Genomic DNA, 24869 nt, shown 5'->3' on the forward strand with positions numbered 1-24869 from the left:
GAAACACTAATTCTTTCTTTATTTTTTTCCAGTTTTAGAATAATAATAAAGTCATCAAAACTCTGGAATAGCACAAATGGAACTATGGGAGTTAAGTTGTGCAAGGATTGGTCCACAATTGGGTTGCCACTGATATTAATGTTACAAATATGTGAAAGGTAAAAGACATTTCAAAAATGGATAAAATATCCTTCAAACAACCAATGTGCATATTCCCGATAAATAAGTTTAAACTTATCTACAGCACTTTTTTTGTATTCTTAGTCATTTTTGCATTAATGTGTGAATCCATTTTAAGATCCAAACATCTCATGCCTGAAACATCCTTTTCTATGAGCCACCCATTATATTTTAATCCCACTACATTCATTCAAACACATTCCCCTTATGAAATATTTGGAATACTCCACAAATCAACAAGAAGTTGCAACATACAAATTTACCGCAGATCATAGGACGAAGAAAGTTTTCATGATGTCAACCATGTTAGCCAAATTATAGATCAAAAGTAAATTATTAACTTAAAATATTACGTAGTCATTAGAACAACCTTAATATTGGGATTCTATGCTAAAAAAAAAAAAATTAAAAAAAAAAAGAAGAAGAAAAAGTACCTAAGATGGGTTCAAACATTTGGGGAACTTGTTGGGGAAATACCAAGAAAAATAAAGTTTAATTTTTAAGAATTAAGATACACTACCGGTCAAAAGTTTGGTACCAGTTGACTGAAATGTGAAGTGTATAATTAAATGTTTGAAATTGGTGCTGTTGTAGACAAAAAAATATAATCGTGCCACCATATTCATTTCTTTTATTAGAAAACTAAAATTTTATTTACAAAAAATTATTTTTAACCGGACGACGAATACTCAGAAAAGCAGCCGATAAGTGTCCAGCATAGGTGTGAACTCCTTTAATACTGTTTAAAAAGCATCTCAGGGGGATTCCTCAAGAAATAGGTTGAGAAAATGCCAAGAATACATTTCTGGAAATTCTAGGCAAAAATTGTGTCTACTTTGAAGATGCTAAAATACTCAATTATTTTGGATTTTTTTTTTAATCACAACATATCACAACATGCAGAGGGCAAATTATTTGAGCATTAAAAAATTTAATTGAACTTAATATGAATGCAGCGGTTTCATTACTGCTCAAGTGAAGACACACTGAATCTGAGTGATCAGTCTATATACTCAGCGGTGAGCAAAATATGCCATTGTTCTTTTATTGTCTTTGTAATGCTTTTATTACACACATTTGTATTAAAATGCACCTATAAAAGAACTCAGCACAAAGCAAAGTTATACATTTTTTCCCATTTGTGATCATATCATCTTCCCTATCTAATGTCAATAGGCAGGCACATTTGAGTCAATTTGGCTGCACTTGGTTTGTTAAAGTGAGCTATTAGAATAAATGTTGCAAAGGAAATCAGCCAGTCTGTTTATTGTGTTCAATCGAATTACTATTATTAACATTTTATATGTCTTTATTTAAAAAAAAAAAAAAAAAACTGGCCCATTATGTTAATTTAAATGTATTGCAATCAAATAAATTGGTGGAGTGGGTTGGAGTTGGACTAAGAAAGATAAAAAAAAAAAATAAAAAAAACTAAAAAAAAAACTTTAACTGATATTTCACAAACTACTACGCCAGTAACACAGTTAATCTAATCAGTCTCTATACACACACCGAACCACTAAAATTGGATGCCTCCCCAAACACACGCATCACGCATCTTGAAAAAAGTCATTGACTAATGCACAGCAGCAGAAAGGGGGAGTAAAGAACACCAAGCACTGGCAAGATGATGGTTTTGTGACTTTCCTGGCTTAAACTCTGCAGTCTAGGTGTAAGCTTGTAAGCTTTTCCTGCCTGTCGGCATGACTACAATCTTCATTAGTCAACATCAGGCCATTGGCCCCTCACTGTGTAGTGTCCGCTCTTCCTACTCAATCTGTTCAGGCTCAGAAATCGACTGCCACTAATCCTGTTTATGAAGGGCTTTTCCAGTTGAGGGAAGTAAGTTTCTTTGACAAAGGATTTGATTGTGGAATGAGATTCTACAGCAGATGACATAATATTTTGAGATACACTATATGGACAAAAGTTTATGGATACCTAATCATCACAGCCATATGTGGGCCTTCACCAAATTGTTGCCACAAAGTTGGAAGCTTCGCTTGTTAGTTTATACTGTAGCATTACAGTTTCCCTTCACCGGAACTCAGAGGAGCAAACCTGTTCCAGTACGACAATGCCCCTGTGCACAAAGTGAGCTCCATAAAGATATGGTTTGCCAAGATTTGAGTGAAAAAATTCAGGTGGCCTGCACAGAGCCCTGACCTCAACCCCCCTGAACACCTTTGGGATGAACTGGAATGATGACTGGACATCTTGTTTCAGTTACAGGTCCTATTCCTATGTGCAACAGCTGCAGTTACTCTCTGATTGCTTCAGAAGAGAGGTAACCTTCCTCCACCGGCCTGTCTACATTATTTATCACCATGCAACATGTCCATGCCTGAGTGCATTTGGTTCTTGAGGTGAAGGAGCGAGAGGACGTATGTGAACGGGGAGGTGATCAGTCTGCATCGATCGCACTAAAAAGCGGCAAGCATCAGCAGTTCACCTTCAGCGGGACACAACGCCCAGATGTAGGGCCAAGCACATTAATCAAAATGACTGTGTGGCGTGCTGGGCAGAATAATGAGACTGGAAGAAAAATCCCAGGACAAAAGGCTGCACCCCAACATCTGGACAGTGGTCTCAAAAACACACATTGTAGCTGCTGGAGGAACGATGCCTGATGGGAAAAAGGGCTCGTATTGCCATCCAAGACATTCTGTCTGATTATTTTCTCTTTTGTTTTACCTTTCCTAAACTGGCAAGTCTTTTTTTTCCTATTTAGGGATGGGAGAGAGAGCATGAGAGAGACTGAGGAAAGGAGGGGGAAGAGAAAAGAGGGAACAGTTGAAGAGGAGACAGAAAAACACCCTTGGGGATTAGAGAAGCAGTGACTCCACCCCTCTGGATGACAGACAGGCAATCGAGCGAGCTGGCTGGCTGGCTCTGAATCCAGGAAACGGTCAGCACCGTGGTAACAGGCATGCAGCATAGTAGCCTGTTTCCATGGCAGCCAGGCCTTGGATACAGGCCACTGGTTGGTCTGTGCAGATTGATTTCAACATGCGTGCCGCTGTTGTTATGCTGCTCCAGCTCTTGAGATTGGGAGGGTTCGGGAGGATCTGTCTGCCTTTCTGGCATAAAGTGTTGCTAGGCACATTAGATTGAAATTATGAAAACTGTGATGGGAGGAGAAGTTGGGGTTGGGGTCTTCTGTTTTAATCCAGAAAATCTGGCAAACAGAAAGAAGTGAATAAACAAAAACAATTCAGTAACAACAATTTTTTTTACTTAATACACAGGATTACAAAATATGAGCTTATGTGGAACATCCTCATGTAAACAACAGAAAACAAAGCATATTAATAACAATTTGGCGTGTGTTATTGGTTTGACAGTGATATATGACTTTCAAGATTTTTAGCAAACAACAGATTTTCTGAGCGGAAACAACAACATGGCATACTGTAGCAAAGTCATGTGGCAGGAACAGAAAACAAACAGCTGAAGAACATCTCTAGGCGAAGTGCAGCTCACGTTAAGTTGTCCCAGACTTGCACTGGAGGTCAACCTCGATCTCCAAGAGCCGCTGTCCTATCGTCACTGCTAGAGATTTTATCTGCAAGACAAAATAAATAGATCAGAACAGTGAATAACATTCTAATGCTTTGCTGCTCCCCACTCTACACTTTAGCTTAATGAGGGAGTAAAAAGCATAAAATGGAAGCTGTTCATAATTAATAAAAGATCTTACTAAACCCAATTAAAAACACACACACAAAGTAAATAGCTAAAGGTATTTTTGCATCCATTGTTCCTGAGAGTAAGTTCACAATTAATCTAGAATTTGCCATTAAGTCAGACATGCTTAATTGCACATTTATAATATTGTGAATTCAAATAGGACACTTATTTGCACTTGGTTTTTAAACAGATTAAATGGTAATATGAATCAACGTGGTATTTGTGATCAGGTGCCATCACCGTGCCTGCTTCCTTGAGGATGAAATTCTTGAACAGGTCCTAACAGCTCTTTGTTTGGCCTCTAACAAAGAACTTTTCTCAGGCCAGAAAGAGCACCATCTACTGTCCGAGCCCAACAACAGAAAAACAGCACATTTGCATTCAGATATTTACAGAGTGTGTGTGCAGTAAATGCTGGAATTATTTTTAAGCAGATCAGTAAAGCAGTAAAACGATTATTTTAAAATAAAATGAAACTGACCCATGCTTACTTCTCTCTTGCGTGAGTAATGTTATTTACATCTCTCATATCTGCACCAACAACTTGGAAATTAAAACAAATTTTCTTACAAACTCTACTACACTCAAAGCTCAGTTTCGGCTCTGGTGTGAGTTTTATTTCTATTGGTCTCTCATTTAGAAAATATATCAAACTGGATAGCTCACTGCCATCTTTGTATTCCCTAACATTCTGAACTCACTAACTGGGTTTATGTTATTATATATATATATATATATATATATATATATATATATATATATATATATATATATATATATATATAGACAGATAGATAGGTACATAGAAATCAGTAGCCTAAATCCTTGTACACAAGCACACAGACTAAATGATAGAAGAAAAAATTCACCATGACAAGAACAGTAGTGATACACTTTATTCAGTAAGGAGAAATGAAAAAGAATTACTTCTGCAAGAGCTTTTCATTTTAGAACCAGAACTTATCAAGTAAAACAGAGCCGTGATGTTTGACGGAATAATTTCTACAATTGTTGTTTACATCTGCAGATCAGATTTTTTTTAATTGATTACATACATACAGTGATATATTCTATTTACACTATATAAAAGTAGCATTTCTTTGCAGTAAGTGCAAATAATTGTTAGATGCTATTTATACTTATAAATAGTGGCAGATACTAGTTGCACCTCAGTATTGTTGTACACTAACAGGATGCAGTAATAACAGTGTAAATGAGACTATTTATAAAAAAAAATATATGAAATGGATGCTACCTTATTGGGACAATAAAGCCCTAAATACACCTACCCCTAACCAATAAACACTGTATTATTAAAAGTGTCACTTTATTCCACTTATCAAATATTTTCTTTATTTTTATTGAGAATAAATGCCTTTCCGATCTGATATGTGATGGATAAGGGAGAAGAGCGAGTTCGGCAAAAGGCGGATTCCAACCCAGGTTGAACGCGTCAAAAGCTACTTTCAGGCGCCACACTCCCACACTCAGCAATGTAAAAAAAAATTATTATTATTATTATTTTCTTCCCCTGCCCATAATGCCCATTGGATAATCCAGCCCAGCACACACACACAAATTATTTTATTATTAATATAAGTGTTAATTTTATAGGTTTACCTTGGTCATCTGTTGCTCAACATTGTCCATGTATTCCAATGTCACAGGCCTTTCTTCTCTGTCCACTGCTGCCACCTGCTGGTCAGGAGAGCCTAAAACATAACTACACAAAATAATCACAGTTTAAGTTTAGTCTACAGGAGGTCAGAGGTCACCAACCCTGTTCATGGAGAGCTACCTTCCCGAAGACCTTAGCTGTAACCATAATCCTGCCCACCTGACCATCTAACTGTTGCCTTAAGAAGTTATTGACCAACTAAAAGAGTTGTGATAGATTTTGTTTGGAGATGAAACCTGCAGGAAGGGAGATCTCCAGGAAAAGGGTTGGTGACCACTGGTCTAGGTTAAGAGTAATTGCTTTCTAAATGTCAGATCTTTCCGAGAGAAAAATAAATAAATAAATAATAAATAAAAGACACTGCAAACGACATTTGTGCTTTCCTTTTAAAAATACACACTGTTACTGCATCTACAAGCTGCAACTTTGTGAAATCTGAAAAGTGTGATGTTGTAATGCACAGACTCCAAATCCTGGTCCAGGAGCAGCCCTTCTCCTGCACATAATTAGTGTTTTCTCTGATCTAACTCACCAAATTCAACTAATCAGTTAATTAAAATCCATTCCTGAGTTTAAATGCATGCATGTGTGTTGAAGCAGGGAAAACAATAAAATATGCAGGACAGGTGGTACTCCAGGTCCAGAAACCTGTGTTGTAATGCATTTTCCTTTTACAGGAAATATGATTCTACCATTAGCCAGATGGAAATGTCTGCAGAAGTTGTACCAAGCTGGAATGCTCCCATTTACCTCTCAATATTTTCAACCATGAGGCAGAAAATGGACCTTTTGTAGTCCAGTGACTTTGGAGTGGACATGTACATATGTCCAAGTTTGAAGCTGCAACCACGACACGTGAGATGCACAGCAAGGCTAAAAGAAAAGGAAAATGACAGTGGAAATGAAAAATTTGAACCATTCTACAGTCTACAATTACCAGGTTTAGCAGATTGAGCAACATAACTTGATGCCACAAGTTGTCTCGAGACCGGCTTGACAGTTCAATAAGATGGAGGACTGAAAACATAATCAGACACCGTACCATCGTTGTTCTTCACTTGTACCAGAGACAAAAGGTTCTTTGCCAATCACGATGTTGTCATTAACACCTGAAAAGAGAAAAAAATGGCAGGTTAAGCCTAATACACTTCGAATGGGTAAACAAACCGGTATTTTGAGCGAGAATTAATAAGCTCCGGCTTTTTAACAATTGTTCAGATGATTTTAGCCTAATCCCAGTCCACCACATCTGTAGTGTAAAAGTGATTTCCATCTGTTCCATTAGGTAGATTAGGTTGAACTCTTTGACCTATAAGTGGAGATACAAGGTAAGTGGTGGATGTAGGCTATTCCAGTGCTGAAAACTCCAGCTTGGACTGATCATCTGCCAAAACACAGGGTAGACCTTTTGTTCCAGCTGGCAGGTTTTCCATTTTCCTTATTATTTGAATAGACTGATTAATAAATCTTATAGACTTAATCTAATTGCCTTACTGTTGTGTTGTTTTCTTAAAAACAACTTGTCTACTGTTTCATTAGTAGTCGTCTTTGAGAAATTGTTTCCTTTCTGCAAGCTAGCAAAGATCCCTGCTGGGAAAAAACAAAACATTAAAAACAATAGAACAATCATAGAAATTCCAGTGGTTTCCACTACAAATACCATTACAAATCATTAACTAACTATTAAAATCATTACCATTATTGCTCCTTAATGGTATCACTAGACATGACATGCCACCACCAAAAGGCAACAAATTACCAGTAGAGTCCCACAGGGACCATTAGAGTTTAAACCAATACAATTCCCATTATAATCACTGATACCATTATAGATTCTATTAGAGTTTCTATTGTTTATATTTTGTTGTTTTTTCAGCAGGGATGGCCTACCAGTTTGTCCAGTGCAGTGTTTTTTGCAGAGATGTAGGGGACATTCAGCCTTAGCTAAATTTCCAAAGTCAGTAGGAACATAACTCCTCTCAGAGACCGTGTTGCTTTTCCAGTCATAATTATGCGGACAGCAAAATAAAGTCAAGTGAAATTAGCTAATTAAACAGCCATCAAACTATCTAGTGGCGAATGTGAATCTGTACAGAGGTCATATGAGTAAACGAGTGCAAAAGGTAGATAATTATAATACACTTTAACAGGATCTGATTCTGCTGGTCGTCGCTCCCGGCCCATGAGAGCGAATCGCCGAAAGGCAACCTGCATTTTCCACACAGAAAAATAGCAGGCGCGTCGCTGTCTCCTTCTCCATCATCTTCCACTTTACTGCTGCTGTCTGCGACAGATAAACCCTCTGAAATCACGTACGTGTCATCTTTATGGCCGACGTAGTCGATCTGCTGCGCCATTGTATAAATGCAAGTGTGATTTGTTTACAAAACGGGTCCGAAATGACTTGATTCTGCGCGCGCGGATTTTTGTATTTATTTTTCTTCCCCTTGACCTCAGTGATGAGAGTCAGATCCGCTCAGCGCCACCTAGCGCTCTGGAGCTCATTCAGGCAACACCAGCGAAATGAGTGAAAATTGAACAAAACATAACATTGAATGACAGAAAACACCAAAAACATTCGGAACCATTTATTATCACTTATCCTGATACTGTGTAAATCTAGACAAATATAAAGTTCTGTTTCACCCCCTCCTATTCTCCAGGGGTGGTGTTTTAATACCTGTATACCTTCTTCACATGCTGAGACATTACCACAAAGTCACTTGTTGATCATCTGACGTAGTATATATATATATATATATATATATATATATATATATATATATATATATAAAACTCAGCTATCTGTGCTTTTATTCTTCTTGCATCATGGACATGGTCAGACCTGATTGTGGACCTGTGATATCCACTGGCAGGTTGAGGGGCTCTTCCTCATCATACCATGCTTACACTGCTGTGCTTGCAAACTTAGTGGACACTGCTAGCATGCACTCACAAGTAGGAGGGGGTCGCCCTCCATAAGTTCCTGTATTGACACCAAGTTTGGCCTGCTTTGGCTCAGCACTACAGGCCGCAACGTCTAGATTAGCTTGTGCCTACATCATAGATTAGGATTGTGGCTACATCTTCTGTCTATCCACCTTCTGTACATCATCTCTTATCCAACACAGGGTCTCAAGGAGCCTGGAACCTATCCCAGGAGACTCGGGGCACAAGGTGGGGGACACCCTGGACCTGGGACCAGCCCATCGCGGGGCACAAACACACACACACTCTCACACACTACAGATAATTTGGATATGCCAATCAGCCTAAAACGCATGCCTTTGGGCTGGAGGAGGAAACTGGTGAACCTGGGGAAACCCCAGAAGCACAGAGAGAACATGAAAGCTCCGCACACATAGGGTGGAGGCTGGAATTGAGCCCCCAAACCTGGTGGTGCGAGGCATGTTCATGTAGTCATGTATGCCTGAGGACAGGCACCAGCTCTATATTCTACAACCCCTGGCAAAAATTATGGAATCACCACACTTAGAGGATGCACAGCCAGGTTTTTCACTTTGTAGCAAATAAACAAATCACAGACATGACAAAACTATTTTTGTAGAATAGCTGAACATTCTGGCTTTGTGAAACATACCTCAAACAAGATAAATTAAATTGTTTTCATTAATGGCATAATTTTTTCCAGATCAAGTAAAGGAAAAAATTTATGGAATCATCAACCAAAAGAAATCACAATTAGTACTTTGTTGCTCCTCCTCAGGCTTTTATGACGGCCTGAATTCTTTGAGGCATGGACTTTATTAATGAAAAACAATGTTCTCCATCAAGCTGGTTCCAACTTTCTTGAATAATGGTTGACAGATCAGCTTTGCAGGATGGAGCCTTGTCATGGACCAATTTTGTTTAAATTTTCACCATAAATTTTCAATCAGATTCGAGATCCAGAGTGTTTGCTGGCCATGTCATGTCATCAAGCCTTTCTTGAAGAAAAGCTTTAACACATTTTTCTCTGTGGCAAGATGCATCATCACTAAACCTATTTTCTACCAATTTAATGAAAAGAATGTATACATTTCAGCGTACACCTGTGCATTGACTGTTGAGGTCTCCCTTGGTCCTTTACCTTCCATGTAACCCCATATCATAAATGTGTAGGAAATTTGATTGTTTTCTTCAGGCAGTCATCTTTATATGTTTCTTTAGAGCGGCACTAGACAAAAGTTCCAGCATCATCTCCTTGGCCAATGCAGATTTGTGATTCATCATTGAATATCACTTTCATCCAATCATCCACACCCCATGATTGCTTTTATTTAGCCTGCTGTAACCTTGTTTTCTTCTGTTTAGGTGTTAGTTTTGGTTTTCCTTTGGCTTTTATATGCTTAAATCCCATTTCATTCAGCCGATTTATTACAGTTCTGTCACAGTGATTGAACATTGACTCCTGTTTCCACCCATTTGTTTTTAGTTTGTTTTGTTGTGCATTTGATATTTTCAAGGCATATTGCTTTGAGTTTTCTATCCTGACCTTTGCCATCTTCCTTGGTCTACCTTTAGGTTTTCCTTTTTTAACCTTCTCATTTTGTTTATACTTGCACCGAATTTTAAGCTCATCTTTTGCCACACTCTGTGTTGGATTTCCTTCTTGAAGGAGTTTTATAATCCTTTCCATTGTTTCAATTGACAACTCTCTTGTTGGGGCCATGTTTCCTTTCACAAAGTCCAAGGTTAATGTCTGTAAGCACTCTCTTTTAACTGTAGACAAATTAGCATTTTTAGACTTGTGCTGGTATTTGTTTTAGAAATGCAAATTACAAGGTGATTCCATAATTTTTTCCTCTAGTTGATATGGAAAAAAATATACCATTAAGTAAAAATAATTTCATTTAACTTGTTTGAGGTATGTTTCACAAAGCCAGACTATTCAGATATTAAACAAAAATTGTTTTGTGTCATATCCGTGATTTGTTTATTTGCTACGAAATAAAAAAGCCATCCTATTAAGTGTTTTGATTCCATAATTTTTGCCAGGGGTTGTACGCAATTGTAGTGATGCTGATACTGACAAGGCATGTTTGATTCACATAGTTCATCCCAGATTTTGCGACAACTCTAAACCAAGTGCCACAACCTAGATCGTCTGCTAATTGAAAATATTTATGGACAGTGATGGATGATAAGTAAAATAAAAAGCAGACTGCCCAAGTGCTGAGTGCAGGTCCATGAAGTGTATTCTCAAGAGAGCTAATGGTACATGCTCCCACTGAATTGGTCAGTCCAATCAGCAACAGTTGAACCATCTGTGATGGAACTGATTGAAACCACACTTCTGGCAGTGGGACTCTAAGGCTAGGATAAAACCAATCTGCCATTCCGGTTCTTGAATGGTATGGCTAGTACAGTCTGATTATTATTATTATTATTATTATTATTATTATTATTATTATTATTAAGAAAGTTATTTGGTTTTCCCCATGATTTAACATAATATTAGGCACACAGTGGCTTAGTGGTTAGCACGTTCGCCTCACACCTCCAGGGTCGGGGATTTGATTCCCACCGTGGCCCTGTGTGTGCGGAGTTTGCATGTTCTCCCCTTGCCGTGGGGGTTTCCTCCGGGTACTCTGGTTTCCTCCCCCATCCAAAGACATGCATGGTAGGCTGAGTGGCATGTCCAAAGTGTCAACAGTGTCCGTAGTGTATGAGTGGGTGTGTGAATACGTATGTGATTGTGTGGATGGATTGGCACCCTGTCCAGGGTGTACCCTGCCTTGTGCCCAATGCTTCCTGGGATAGGACCCTGAAAAGGACCTTGACCCTGAAAAGGATAAAGCGGTAGAAGATGGATGGATGGATGGACATCATATTTATACCCCATTGTAACAGGGCATGGACAAAGGCAACAACAGACTTTGTGAAGAAAAATCATTCTATAAGGATGACAGTTTGTTGCATTTATTTAAAGCATTCCTTATGATTGTCATTAATTTTGAACATATTTTAAAGAAAAATACTATTTTTTAAAAGAGGTGTTTTTATGAAACTGGTTGTTTATTTTTCTGTTGTCTGAGTGGAAAGTTTGGATTATTGTGTATAATATTTGTAATGTACTGTAGATCATTGGAGTTGCTCTTCAATTAGGCCTGTAGCTATTTTTTATTCTGAAAATAAATATGTTCTAAAGATAAATCACATTATTTTAAATAATATGCAAATCATTAAAAATTGATATAATATAGCCTATATAACAGGGATGCATTGATCAGACACATTGTATTAGTATCTATTGTGTCAATATTGGCCTGAAATGCTGAATAGGTGCTGCATTAGACCTGGTGTATTTTATACTATTAGTGTATTATGTTGACTGACACAACACAGTTAAAGCACATGAACACAGGACACAACTTGTTTAATGCATGCTGGAATTGTGCATTTACATTTATATGATGGGCATTTGGAAGATGCCCTTATCCAGAGGGACTTTCATTTATCTCATTTATACAGTTGAGGGTTAAGGGCCTTGCTCAAGGGCCCAGCAGTGGCAGCTTGGCAGTGCTACGATTTGGACTCATGACATTCTGATCTGTAGTCCTAACTGTGCACTAGGTGGGTGTCAGCATTGCTTATGAACTGATAATCAAAACTGATATTGACATCATATGGAAAACGGAACGGGGCGGCATGACTGTGCTCCCTGGTTCACTCTTGAACTCCGGTTACTGATTGTGTGTGTGTGTGTGTGAGAAGTTTCTGTACATGACTTTCCTCTGAGTCCTCAGGTTTCCTCCTACCTCCCAAAAATGTACAGGTAGATGAACGGCTGTGGCACGGGTTGTCCACTAATCGTAGGGTTGGCGGTTCGATTGCTGGCCCACATGACCCCACATGCCGAAGTGTCCTTGGGCAAGACACTGAACCCCAAGTTGCTCCAGATGGCAAGCGTATTACATGGCAGCTCTGCTACCATTGGTGTGTGAGTGTGTGTGTGAATGGGTGAATAAGAACCAGTGTAAAACCAGTTAAATTGCAAATGAGGATGCTTTTCATCCCATCCAGGGTGTATTCCTGTACCATGCCCAGGATCAACTGCGAAATCAGTAACTGAAAATGAATAAATGTCAAAATGGTATCAGTACGTCCTTTCTGTGAAGCCAAAGAAAATATCAAAATGTCAACCAACGCAATTCATTCACGCCTTTGTACTGTGGACTTGTAGAATATATGGGGGCGGGGTTTTCTAAGCCACTAGGTTGCTTTATGCAAATGATCCTACTCCGCTTTAGCCTGTAATCAGGGGAGGCACTCGGTGCCACGCCCCCTCCAGTACTCAACCGAGAGTTATGTTATTCTTTTAAACGTTAAAGCGTGACAGGAGTTACTGTAGAGTCGATGTAAGCTCACAGCGGAACCCAAGTCTGACAGAAAAGGCAGGAAGACCACCTGACTCGCTGCGAAACGACCTTTACGAGACACGTTTCACTTGTTGCGCACTTGTTATTTTCTCCCACTGGGACCGAGTTACTTTAAAACATGCGTCTGTCTGTCTGTCATCCGCCGATGTTCTGCCTCTGAGCTCACGGTTTGTCTGGATTTCTGAATGCAGCGCGTCTGAAATAAACAGCTGTGAAAGGTATTATCAGACAGAATAAACTCCAGAGTTCAGCGTAGGCGTATGTGGGTTTATTTCTTTATTTCTTTATTTTTAATTATTATTGGCATACCTCCTGAAAGGCTGTGATTGAGCTTTAATAGACGACCAAGCTGATCAAGATGAACATGATCTCTGCGGAGTCTGTGAGCGGCTGCGGGTCCCACAGAGCCACCGGCGGCTGGAGCTTTCACATTCTCTACAGTGTCCTCCTCCTGTGGAGCGACGAAATGCACGGACTCTCCGACTTCTCCAGTGAGTACAGTCTACTTCTCACTGAAACCATGATACTCACACTCCACGCGGTAAGAGACTGACATGGCGGCTAGCTGTTTATAATATAATCAAGTTATGTATGATGAAAGGAAAAGAACTAGCCGAGATAAAGTGATTAAAGGGGATGAGTCATGAGTTAGGTTAAGAATCCCACCCAGCAAAATCCCTGCTGGTGAGTTAACCCTTTCATCATGGAAATCAAGCCCTATTATGGTTTTGAAACGTGCCTAATTTTGTTTTAGAGGTCTCATACAATAGATTTACATGCATCCAAGGTCATAAAACATTTTAATTTTCTCATAATTAAAATCGCAGCTTTAGCCCCCCTGTCATAAACGACTCCTTAAAGGATTCATTCTAAACTCCTCCTTTCAGAGAGCATACTCTGCTCTGATTGGTCAGGTGTCCCAGTGTTGTGATTGGTCTACCACTGTCAGCATGTATAGGAAAAAGAAAGGCCTACTAAAATAACCAGTTTCAGCTCCATCCGTTTGCAAGCAGCTGATGAGGACCAGAGGCTGGGCTTTTTGTTACAAACTTATGTAGGTTTGTAACGGAAGTCTGGAATCACTCGACGACTCGATCCAGCTGTTCAGAATCGGTTCCTTCTTTTGGGAGTCAATAACTCAGTTTGTCGTGAACTTAGATTTTTTAAAACTTTGCAGATGTTATTAACATTCACAAACAGCTCTATTACACACTACATGAAAGGTAATATTTGAAAAACCATAATAGGTGCACTTTAACTCTTACAATGCCTATTTTGGACCAACAGGGTTTATCATTACACCTGATAATGTTGTATGAAATACTTATTGTTAATGTCATGATATGATGAAGAATTGGGTAGCCTAATGACTTTATCAAAACCCTCTAGAGCTTGGGTGCTTCAAACCTGGTAGGTAATGTGGGACATTTAATAGTTTAACTAAAATAAGCAGTTGACTCAAATTCACTTTATTTTTATTTACTTATTTCAGGCCATTAAGTTTTTTATTAAATGATAAGTGTAATAGGTGGCCCACATGATCATGCATACAGTGTACAATCACCATCTACTTTATTAGGACTAATCAGCCAATCATGTGGCAGCAGTGCCGTGCATAAAATCATACAGATACAAATCAAGAGCGTCAGTTAATGTTCACATCAAACATCAAAATGAAGAAAAAATGTGATCTCTGTTAGGCTACTTTAACTGTGGCATTGTTGGTGCCAGAATGTTGGTTTGAGTATTTCAGAAACTGCTGATCTCCTTGGATTTTCACACACACAATCTCTAGAGTTTACACAGATGATTTGATTTCTAATCTTCAACTGTTCAACTTGGATGAGTCTGTGCTCATGATAGCCTCAGATTCTTGTTCTTGGCTGACAGGAGTGGAACCTGATGTGGTCTTCCGCTGTTGTAGCTCATCCACCTCAAGGTGTGATGTTTTGTGCACATGGAGATGTTTTTCTCCTCACCATGGCTGTAAAGAGTGATTATATGAGTTATTATATCCTTCCTGGCAGCTCGAACCAATCTGGCCATTCTCCTCTGACCTCTCTTATCAACAAGGTGTTTCCACGCACAGAACTGTCGCTCACTCAATGTTTTTTGTTTTTCGCACCATTCTGTGTAAACTCTAGAGACTGTTGTGTGTGAAATTCCCAGGAGATCAGCAGTTTCTGAAACTAACTCAAACCAGCCCATCTGGTATGAATATCCATTCCATGGATAAAGTCACAGAGATCACACTTTTTCATCATTGCATGATTGGCTGAATGTGCAGGTGTACATGTGTTCATAATAAAGTGGACGGTGAGTGTAGTAGCATGAAGTGGCTAGACCCTTTCTAATAGCATTGCATGAAACATAAACGTGAAATTATTTTGTTGTGTAAGCAGGAGATACCACATTTCAATACCTACCCAAGTTATGATGAATAGGTCACAGTTTAAAAGTGTAATCCCTAAGAATAAATTTTGATGGCCACCACACCCACAGTAATCACACCTGGCCAGTAGAGATTTTGATCTATAAAGTTGGTTTAATTCAGGATTTTTAAAAATGAATGATTTAATAGCACAGTGGGAGAAAATATTAAATTCCTTGAAGTTCACCTGATGACCCCACATGAACTGAAGATTTTTAAGAACAAACAATTCAGGTGAAAATAGCCACATAATAATTAATTGGCTCCCTAATATTCTATGTGCTTAACTAAACAAATAATTTAATAGCCTTTGTGCACTGCTACTGTAATAATGTCATTTAACATGCGGTCCAGGTGTATGCTAAGAAAGCAGATGGTTGCATGAATATTATTCTGCACATTTACAGCATTTGACAGACACCTTTAACCAGAGTGACTTACATTTATCTCATTTATACAACTGTGCAGTTGAGGGTTAAGGGCCTTGCTTAAGCTTGGCAGTGCCAGGATTTGAACTCTCAACCTTCTGATCAACAGTCCAACATCTTAATCACTGAGCTTCCACTTCCCATAAATCATGTCATCCTCAACGGGATTTGGTAACACACATAGTGGCCTGTCCGAGATGGACTGCTCCCTGGTTGGGGGCCCATAAAAGGCAAAAGCATTGTGTGATTACTGTTGAGAACACTAATGGTACTAGAGAGAGGCCAAACGGTAGGAGTTTTAATTGGAAATGGTCATGCATTGCTCAGATTCACTGACTGTATGTGCTAGGGGTTGCATGACTATTAATTGTTATGAGTCTAGTGTGGCCTCTTACCAGGCAGGCTCAAACTAGCTGACTGTGATTGGATAGTGACATGCAACCAGCAGCACTAAATGCACTCTTTCGCACAATGCTGGTCACTATAGAATTCACTACACCACAGTACAATATTTTTATATAAATTTGATTGTGTGAGAACAACAATTGCACTTCATACAATGTTATCAATTTAGTTTGCTTACTGTAACGTCTACCCGCATTTCTTTAATGTCCGCTTCACTGATTTTGTATCAGACTCCAACTACCACAACTACAGTGTATATATAGGTGTCTGCATTTCTTGCTTAAGCAGTGTACATTTTGGATCCATTACGTCATCTGTTGACACAATACAAGTGTTATGGCAAACATTTTGAAGCGACTGGTGCAATGACAATGCCAGGGTCAGTGCCAAGTTGGTGCTCATCCTCTGATAGTGGTTGAACAGTCTTGAAGTATGGCTTGTTAGTCACTTAAATCCAAAGCTGTGTATAATGGAGCCGAGCTAACATAGTAGCTAACCGAGCAAAGAGGGTGTTATAGCACGGAAAGAAAACCTCTCACACAATAGCTGTATGTAGCCACAGGTCCACAAGTCTTTGAATATCCGGGGATGTGGAAGCTGGGCAAGGCATTTGACTTTGTTCTGGAATATATTCAACCATTTGCAAGTTAAGTAGAAGTGGGCGTAATAGAACTGGGAAAACACTAAAATGTGCAGCACAGGGGGGTACTCCAGGACCAGGGTTGGGAGCCTGTGTTCTAAAGCATATATCAGTCCCTCCAGGATTTAGCGATTTTGTGCAGAAATTAACACAAAAACAAGGAAACTCTGCAATATTATGAGGAGCTTGGAATTTTCCAAAATTACCGCAGATTTGGGCTGAATCATATTATGTCATCACAACGTGCATTTGGTCAAAACCCTCTTCGATGCACGTGTCGACCTTGAGTACAACTAAAAGGTCTCATTTACCAACAAACATCATTGCAAAAGACTGTGCAAAATAATTTAGTGCAATTGCAATTTCTCCAATTTGAGTGGTTTTCCGCAAAAAACCCCAAAAAACTGAAAAAAACAAATTTTAAAAAAACTCCGCCGCAAAATGAAGCATTTTTGGCTGCAACAATAAAAAAATAAATAAAAAAACTCCTCAAAATTCTGTGGAGGCTGATGTATTAAGTTATGGGTGTCTTCAATAAGTGCCGTTTTTTCTGTTGTATTGTAGTAGTATGACTTATGGGCTGTTGTGTGTTCCCGTCCTTTAGGATTTTGTCACGGCTAAAATCTGGCATCCATACTCCAGCCCCAATGCTGTGTGTTAATGGTCAAGCTAACTAGCAATGGCGGTATAGATAGGGAAACCTACTTGACCATGTTAGCTGTGCTTAGAAAGGCCAATCCGCTGGTGAGGGATTGAGGTGAACCCACTCTGGGTCCTTTGGCACGGGGGGGTACTCAACCACATTAGTGGCACATACTCATAGGCTTGCAGGTAACCAGATTGTAGGTGGTGTGAAAAATTCAGAGTGCTGAGGGAGACCTCATTCGGCAAAGGACTGAGAAATAAGTGCCATAACTGTTATTGTGCTTCTTGAGTGCCAACAAGAACAGTTTGTAGTTACTTGTACACAGTATAGTGAATTATCGCTAACAAGGATAGAAAACTAATGAAGGAATCCACCTTGACCAGCTATGGAGTTCTACATGGACATCAAAAGTATGGAAAATTCCACTCACCTTAGCTGTGGAGATAATAGAAGATGATAGGAGTCTGGTATTTATAGCAAATACTGGGTCATATATTAATCTCATGACTTAACTGGAAGATCTTGGCATGTGTGGACACATACGTACAAGGTATCCAGGTGATATTCAGTGCCGATTAAGAGTGGTGAAATACAACTGTAAAGCCTCATTCTATGTGCAAAATAACATACAATCTACACTTTTGATTTGTCTCTGTTGCCCAGATTATTTATTCAGGATCATCATCAGTCACTCAGCACATGCCTGTGATGGTGAGCTTCTGCTGCTTTCTTGCCCACGCCACTCCACCATCTCTGTGCAGTCTGCCTTTTACAGGCCTCACACACCTCTCACATACTGCAATGCACCTACAGCACTGCAGGTGAGAGCTTTCAATCATGCACATCAACATCTGCAGGGTTGAATTTATTCTGTGGTGTTAATAACAAAAATCACTGCATCCCACGGTCATCTCATTTATCATGGTATTAATTTGTTTATATCTTTCAAACCTTGTTATTGTGTTTGAGGAGCAAACACCCAATTTAGGTTTGTCCATATATCCGTATAGCCTGGAAGAAAAACACACCTTTAAAAAAGTGAGAGGGGTTATGAGTGTAGTACAGTAATTAATTTTTTTGGGCATACGTGCCACTGTATAAATGGAGCAAGATAAGGTAATAGTGGTTTCCTTTTACACATCATTAAAAACAAGAAATTCACAGACTCTCTACCTATGCATCATGGACGCACAGTAGCCCCTGGATCCCACTGTGAGAAGCGTTAGTATAGAGCACCAAAAGGCTTTTACTCATGTAGCATGCCTGGATAGAGCAAAAATGAGGACTGGCTAAACACTGAAGTACTGCAACTAAAACTAGCACTAAAATACTACAGTTTAAAATTTTTCTTCCCCAAACAGAAGATGTTATCAGAATGCCAAGGCCGGAGAAACTGTCAAGTCTTGGTTAATTACCGTCTGTTTGGCAGTGACCCCTGTCCTGGAACCACCAAACACCTTCATGTATCATACAGCTGCAAACCTAGTGAGTACAACCCATGAGCTTTATATACACTCACCAACTCCTTTAATAGGAACACTTACAGACCTGCGTATTCCTGCAATTAACCAGTCAGCTACTCCGCAGCATAGTGTATAAAATCATGCAGGCACAGGTCAACACCTTCAGTTAATGTTCACACCAGACATCAGAATTGGGAAAATGTGATCTCAATCACTTTGACTGTGGCATGATTGTTGGTGCCAGAGAAGGTGATTTGAGTATTTAAGAAACTGCTGATCTCCTGGGATTTTCATATACAATGGTCTCTAAAATTTTCACAGAATGGTGCAAAAAACAAAAACCCATTTATGGCAGAAAAATATCCAGTTAGGTTCAGACATACCTTGTTGATTGGAGAGGTTGGATGAGAAAAGCTAGTTTGTGCTGACAGGAAGCTCCCACAACTAAAAGAACCACTTGTTACAACCATGGTGAGTAGAAAAGCATCTCACAATGCACAACATGTCAAACGTTGAGGCAGATGGATTACAACAGTAGAAGACTACATTAGGTTCACCAATACTGGACAGTTGAAGATTTGGAAAAAAAAAAAGGCTCTTGGTATTTTTTTCCAATCTTCAGCTGTGCAGTTTTGGTGAACCTGTGCCCACTGTAGACTCAGATTTATATTCTTGGCTGACAGGAGTATAAACCAATGTAGTCTTCTGCTGTTGTAGCCCTCAAGAGCTCAAGGTTCAACATGTGTCTTCTGCAATACTTTTCTACTCGCCATGGGTGTACAGAGAGATCATTTAAGGTTACTGTAGCCTTCTTGTCAGCCCGAATCAGTCTGGCCATTCTCCTCTGACCTCTCTCATCAACAAGGTGTTTCTGCCTGAAGATGTGGTGCTCATTGAATGTTTTTTGTTTCTTGCACCATTCTGTGTAAACTCTGTAGAGTGATGTGCATGAAAATCACAGGAGATCATCGGTTTGGAGGAATACACAACACCAGTGACTGGCTACATCATCAAGTGCATAGATGATGTGACTTCCCTCAAGACCATCACCATACTTGTAAACCAGAAACTGTGGACAACTGCTGAAGTGTGCTTGCTTCTGATGACCTGAGACCCTACCTTCAGATCTGATCACAAGGTAGCAAGGGCCAATCTGGCCCAGGCTATCAGAGAGGCAAAGTGCAACTACAGTTCATCCGGAAAGTATTCACAGTGCTTCACTTTTTCCACAATTGTTATGTTACAGCCTTATTCCAAAATTGATTAAATTCATTATTTTCCTCAAAATTCTACAAACAATACCCCATAATGACACCATGAAAGAAGTTTGTTTGTAATCTTTGCAAATTTATTAAAAATAAAAACCAAAAAAAGCACATGTACATAAGTATTCACAGCCTTTGCAGTGACACTCAAAATTGAGCTCAGGTGCATCCTATTTCCACTGATCATCCTTGAGATGTTTCTACAACTTGATTGGAGTCCACGTGTGGTAAATTCAGTTGATTGGACATGATTTGGAAAGGCACACACCTGTCTATATAAGGTCCCACAGTTAACAATGCATATGAGAGCACAAACCAAGCCATGAAGTCCAAGGAATTGTCTGTAGACCTCCGAGACAGGATTGTATCGAGGCACTGATCTGGGGAAGGGTACAGAAACATTTCTGCAGCACTGAAGGTCCCAATGAGCACAGTGGCCTCCATCATCCGTAAATGGAAGGAGTTTGGAACCACCAGGACTCTTCCTAGAGCTGGCCGCCTGGCCAAACTGAGCGATCGGGGGAGAAGGGCCTTTGTCAGGGAGGTGACCAAAAACCTGATGGTCACTCTGACAGAGCTCCAGCATATCTCTGTGGAGAGAGGAGAACCGTCCAGAAGAACAACCATCTCTGCAGCACTCCACCAATCAGGCCTGTATGGTAGAGTGGCCAGATGGAAGCCACTCCTCAGTAAAAGGCACATGACAGCCCGCCTGGAGAAGGACTCTCAGACCATGTTGAAACAAAGGTTGAACTCTTTGGCCTGAATGGCAAGCGTCATGTCTGGAGGAAACCAGGCACCACTCATCACCTGGCCAATACCATCCCTACAGCGAAGCATGGTGGTGGCATCATCATGCTGTGGGGATGTTTTTCAGTGGCAGGAACTGGGAGACTAGTCAGGATCGATGGAAAGATGAATGCAGCAATGTACAGAGACATCCTTACTGTGAATACTTTCCAGACGCACTGTATGGTTTTAATCTGCCATAACTTTAAAACCACTGAAAGGTGAAGTGAATAACATTGATTATCTCGTTACAGTGGCACTTGTCAAGGGTGGGATATATTAGGCAGCAAAGGATCAGTCACTTCTTGAAGTTGATGTGTTGGAAGCAGGAAAAATGGGCAAGTGTAAACATCTGAGCAACTTTGAGAAAAGGGACAAATTGTGATGGCTAGACAATTGGATCAGAGCATCTGTAAAACAGCAGGTCCTGTGGGGTGTTCCTGGTATGCAGTGGTTAGTACCTACCAAAAGTGGTCCAAGGAAGGACATCCGGTGACAGGGTCATAGGTGCGAGTGGGGAACGAAGGCTAGCCAGTCTGGTCTGATCCCACAGAAGAGCTAATGTAGCACAAATTACTGAAAAAGTTAATGATGACTATGATAGAAAGGTGTCAGAACACACAGTACATTGCAGCTTGCTGCATATGGGGCTGCGTAGCCATGGACCGATCAGAGTGCCTGTGCTGACCCCTGTACACTGCCGAAAGCACCTACGATGGGCACGTGAGCATCAGAATTGGACTATAGAGCAATGGAAGGTCACCTAGTCTGATGAATCATGTTTTCTTTTACATCATGGTGTGTGTGCATCGCTTACATGGGGAAGAGATGGCACAATGAAGAAGGCAAGCCAGAAGAGGCAGTGTGATGCTCTGGGCAATGTTCCGCTGGGAAACCTTGGGTCCTAGCATTGGCATGAACATTACATTGGCACGTAAACATTGTTGCAGACCAAGAACACTCGTTAATGGTAACAGCTAAGATCTCAGATCTCTCTCAGCAGGATAACGTACCCTGCCACACTACAAAAATTGTTCAGGAATGGTTTGAGGAACATGACAAACAGTTCAAGGTGTTGATATGGCCTCCAGATTCCCCTGATCTCGATCTGATTGAACATCTGTGGGATGTGCTGGACAAACTAATCTGATCCCCAACTCGCAGTTTACAGGACTTAAAGGGTCTGCTGCTAACATCTTAATCCCAAATACCACACCTCACCTTCAGAAGTCTTGTGGAGTCCATGCCTTGACAGGACAGAGCTGCATTAGTGGCACAGGGGGATCTACACAACATTAAGCAGGTGGTTTTAATGTTATGGTTGAGCAGTGTACGGCAAGGTATCCAGGCCATCATGGACCGCAAAGCTCCATCATGTCTAAGATGGCGATGCCTCGCTCCTACTACTTATCCAATCTGCCGCTGATTGGATAATTGCGTTAATGAACAGGTGTACAGATGTTCTTAGTAAAGTGGCTGGTGAGTGTAATTTTTTTTCTTATTAATCGAACTGTGTTCTTTTTCTTTCAGCGGAAAATAAAAACAGAACCAGATGTGAGGGAGATCAAATGCTTCTTCACTGTAAGTACCCAAAGTTGCTCAACATCTATTCGGCCGTGTATGGGCGGGAACTGGGAGAGAAAGCAGCTTGTCTTACAGAGGAAGAGCAACCACCTCCCTTTGGTGAGTTTATCAGTCTAAATCCAAACTGCTTAATAAGATGCTTTTATTTATATTTATTTATTTATTTTTAACATACAGGCTCATTTAACCAGATATTAGACATAACCCTTGTAGATGTCAGGATTGACCCACATCATTTTACTTTTATGTTAAAATTATCCTAAACTTATATTAATCGTAATTGGTAGTAAGAACAATATGTATGGAAATAGACACACAAATTGTTGATGATCCTCGTGACTGCAAAATCACTTTGAATTCATCTTCAGGTCAAAACTGACAAACTAAACAAAACGTAAAGACTAATAATACTTTCTATCCTCTCATGTTCCGTTTTAACTGTGTTCATGTTGATTTGTGTTTAACAGAGTGCTTGTATCATGGCGCCCTAGACACAGTAAAAAACTTGTGCTATGGAAAGCAGCGGTGTCTTATCATAATTAATGATCAGCAATTCAGAAATCCCTGCACACCTGAAACAAAGAAGTACCTCACTGTTGTCTACTCATGCGGTATGGGTATAAACTATACATAGAAAAAAAGAGAAAAGAAATAATCATATGTAAAGCCTATACATACCTTGATTTAGTTTTGGAATTCCTCTATGTGTGCATTGTTTGCGAGTGTGGGAAAGTGAAGTTACATGAACCCCATGTCTCTTTCTCTCTCTCTTTTTTTTTTTGCTTATATATACATTTTCTTCCTGAAGCACAATGACAAAAAATAAAAATGCATGTTCAGGAATAGAGGCAGAGAAAGCACATACCATCAGGAGACTTAATGTGCTTCCTGTAGGACTTCCGGCAATTGGTTAAAATACCAAGCTTTTGTTTCTGATTGGCATTGGGAATGTTAAATGGAGAATAGGATTACTCATCGGCCTCTGGAGATACAGTATTTCCTTGCCAGTGATTCCTCAGGCGGAACTGTGCGAGTTGGTAAAAGTTCACCCTGTGCTCTTTGAACAGTGGATATTTAATTTCATGTTTAAAAAAAAAGTGATAACCTTGCCTTGTTTTTCCCCCACAGTAATAGAGTAACTTATTTAGTGTTTTGCATATTTTACTGAAGAAAATGTAAGCTCATTTTACTTTAAAAAGAAAAAAGAAGAAAACTGTTTGAGAAGTTCAAATACACCATGTATGGCCATATGGTTCATCTGTTGATGAATAACACTTTACATTTCCCTTTTCCCCCATATTACTGACAGTTCCACAGAGTTTACTCAAAGAGGCTGACCCCAACTTTTTCCAAACTACCACAATTCCCCAGGAGACCACCAAAGCTAGTAAGGACATGTCATTACATCATTTGTGGATCTGATTCATGTGATCATGTAAACGTATCTGTGTGATTTTTGCTTTGTATTCACAGGGAAGCTTCCAGATGTCAGAGAGTCCAGATTGCCAGGTAAAAAAGGCATCCTGGTGAGCAACTCTCTTATGGCATATGGATACATTAAAGGTAGAGCAAGTCTGGGTTTCCTAGTTCAAAACTATTACAGTTACATTTATACTTTTAGGAGACAGTTTAATCCAAAACCATTAAGCAGTCCTGAGTACTGGTAAAATTGACTGCATTTTACATTGTAGAACATCCTGATAAAGCTGGACTGCTCTTTGTCTCGAGTGTGTGTCTGGGACTGATCCTTGTCTTGCTGGCCATCTCTCTGAGGATAACCTGCACCAGGCATCTTAAAGGATTGAGCTGTCTAAACAAGAAGACAGTCACTGTGGAACCAAAAGACAAAGATGATGAAGAAGAAGACAGTGATGAAGAGTCAGAGCCATTGGTGGACAGCTCAATGATGTCAGAGGTGTGCAGGAAAGTGTATTGTTGGGAAGAGGCAATATACACGACTGAGGCAGCTGAACTGATAGAGAGGCTGGAACGACGAGAGATGATCATCCAGGAGATCGGGATGAATGCATACCACAATGGCACTTCCTGTACTCTGCACTGATACACGCTGGCTGTTTTGCTGGATAAAAGAATGAATACATGTGAACATCTCGAAATCACAATGTAGAAGGTTGAAGGAGTCCTTGGCTTGCCTGATCACTGTGTGGTCATTAAATAAATGATGTATGGCTTGTGCATCTTCCACAATTCATTGTATGCCTTTATTATTAAAATGAGTTATTTAATACTGAATAAAAGACATAACTTTAATAAATATTAAGTCTCCA

At 39.8% G+C, this 24869-nt stretch overlaps 2 protein-coding genes across 3 annotated transcripts; one reads left to right on the plus strand and one right to left on the minus strand.

Moving 5' to 3' along the window:
- Window positions 1–1488: 1488 nt before the first annotated feature.
- On the minus strand, window positions 1489–8001 carry mis18a (MIS18 kinetochore protein A). 2 transcript variants are annotated; one of them, XR_001814928.3, is made up of 6 exons: window positions 7689–8001; window positions 6591–6657; window positions 6299–6421; window positions 5491–5593; window positions 3593–3745; window positions 1489–3358 (listed from the first exon to the last, which is right to left on the minus strand). XR_001814928.3 is itself a non-coding variant. In XM_017488350.3 (5 exons), exons 1-5 carry the CDS (start codon window positions 7903–7905, stop codon window positions 3665–3667), a joined length of 591 nt encoding a protein of 196 aa, XP_017343839.1. In that variant the 5' UTR covers window positions 7906–8001; the 3' UTR covers window positions 3394–3664. The 2 variants fall into 2 exon arrangements, 1 of the variants encoding a protein (XP_017343839.1); XM_017488350.3 differs by lacking the exon at window positions 1489–3358 and having other exon boundaries at window positions 3394–3745.
- Window positions 8002–12825: 4824 nt separating this feature from the next.
- eva1c (eva-1 homolog C (C. elegans)) lies at window positions 12826–24856 on the plus strand. Its single transcript, XM_017489476.3, has 9 exons — window positions 12826–13148; window positions 13250–13421; window positions 18144–18301; window positions 18842–18965; window positions 22528–22680; window positions 23049–23192; window positions 23891–23968; window positions 24055–24144; window positions 24273–24856. Exons 2-9 carry the CDS (start codon window positions 13289–13291, stop codon window positions 24641–24643), a joined length of 1251 nt encoding a protein of 416 aa, XP_017344965.1. The 5' UTR covers window positions 12826–13148; window positions 13250–13288; the 3' UTR covers window positions 24644–24856.
- Window positions 24857–24869: the final 13 nt, after the last annotated feature.

Source organism: Ictalurus punctatus, chromosome 16 (assembly GCF_001660625.3).
Source record: "Ictalurus punctatus breed USDA103 chromosome 16, Coco_2.0, whole genome shotgun sequence".
Taxonomy (NCBI): Eukaryota; Metazoa; Chordata; class Actinopteri; order Siluriformes; family Ictaluridae; genus Ictalurus; species Ictalurus punctatus.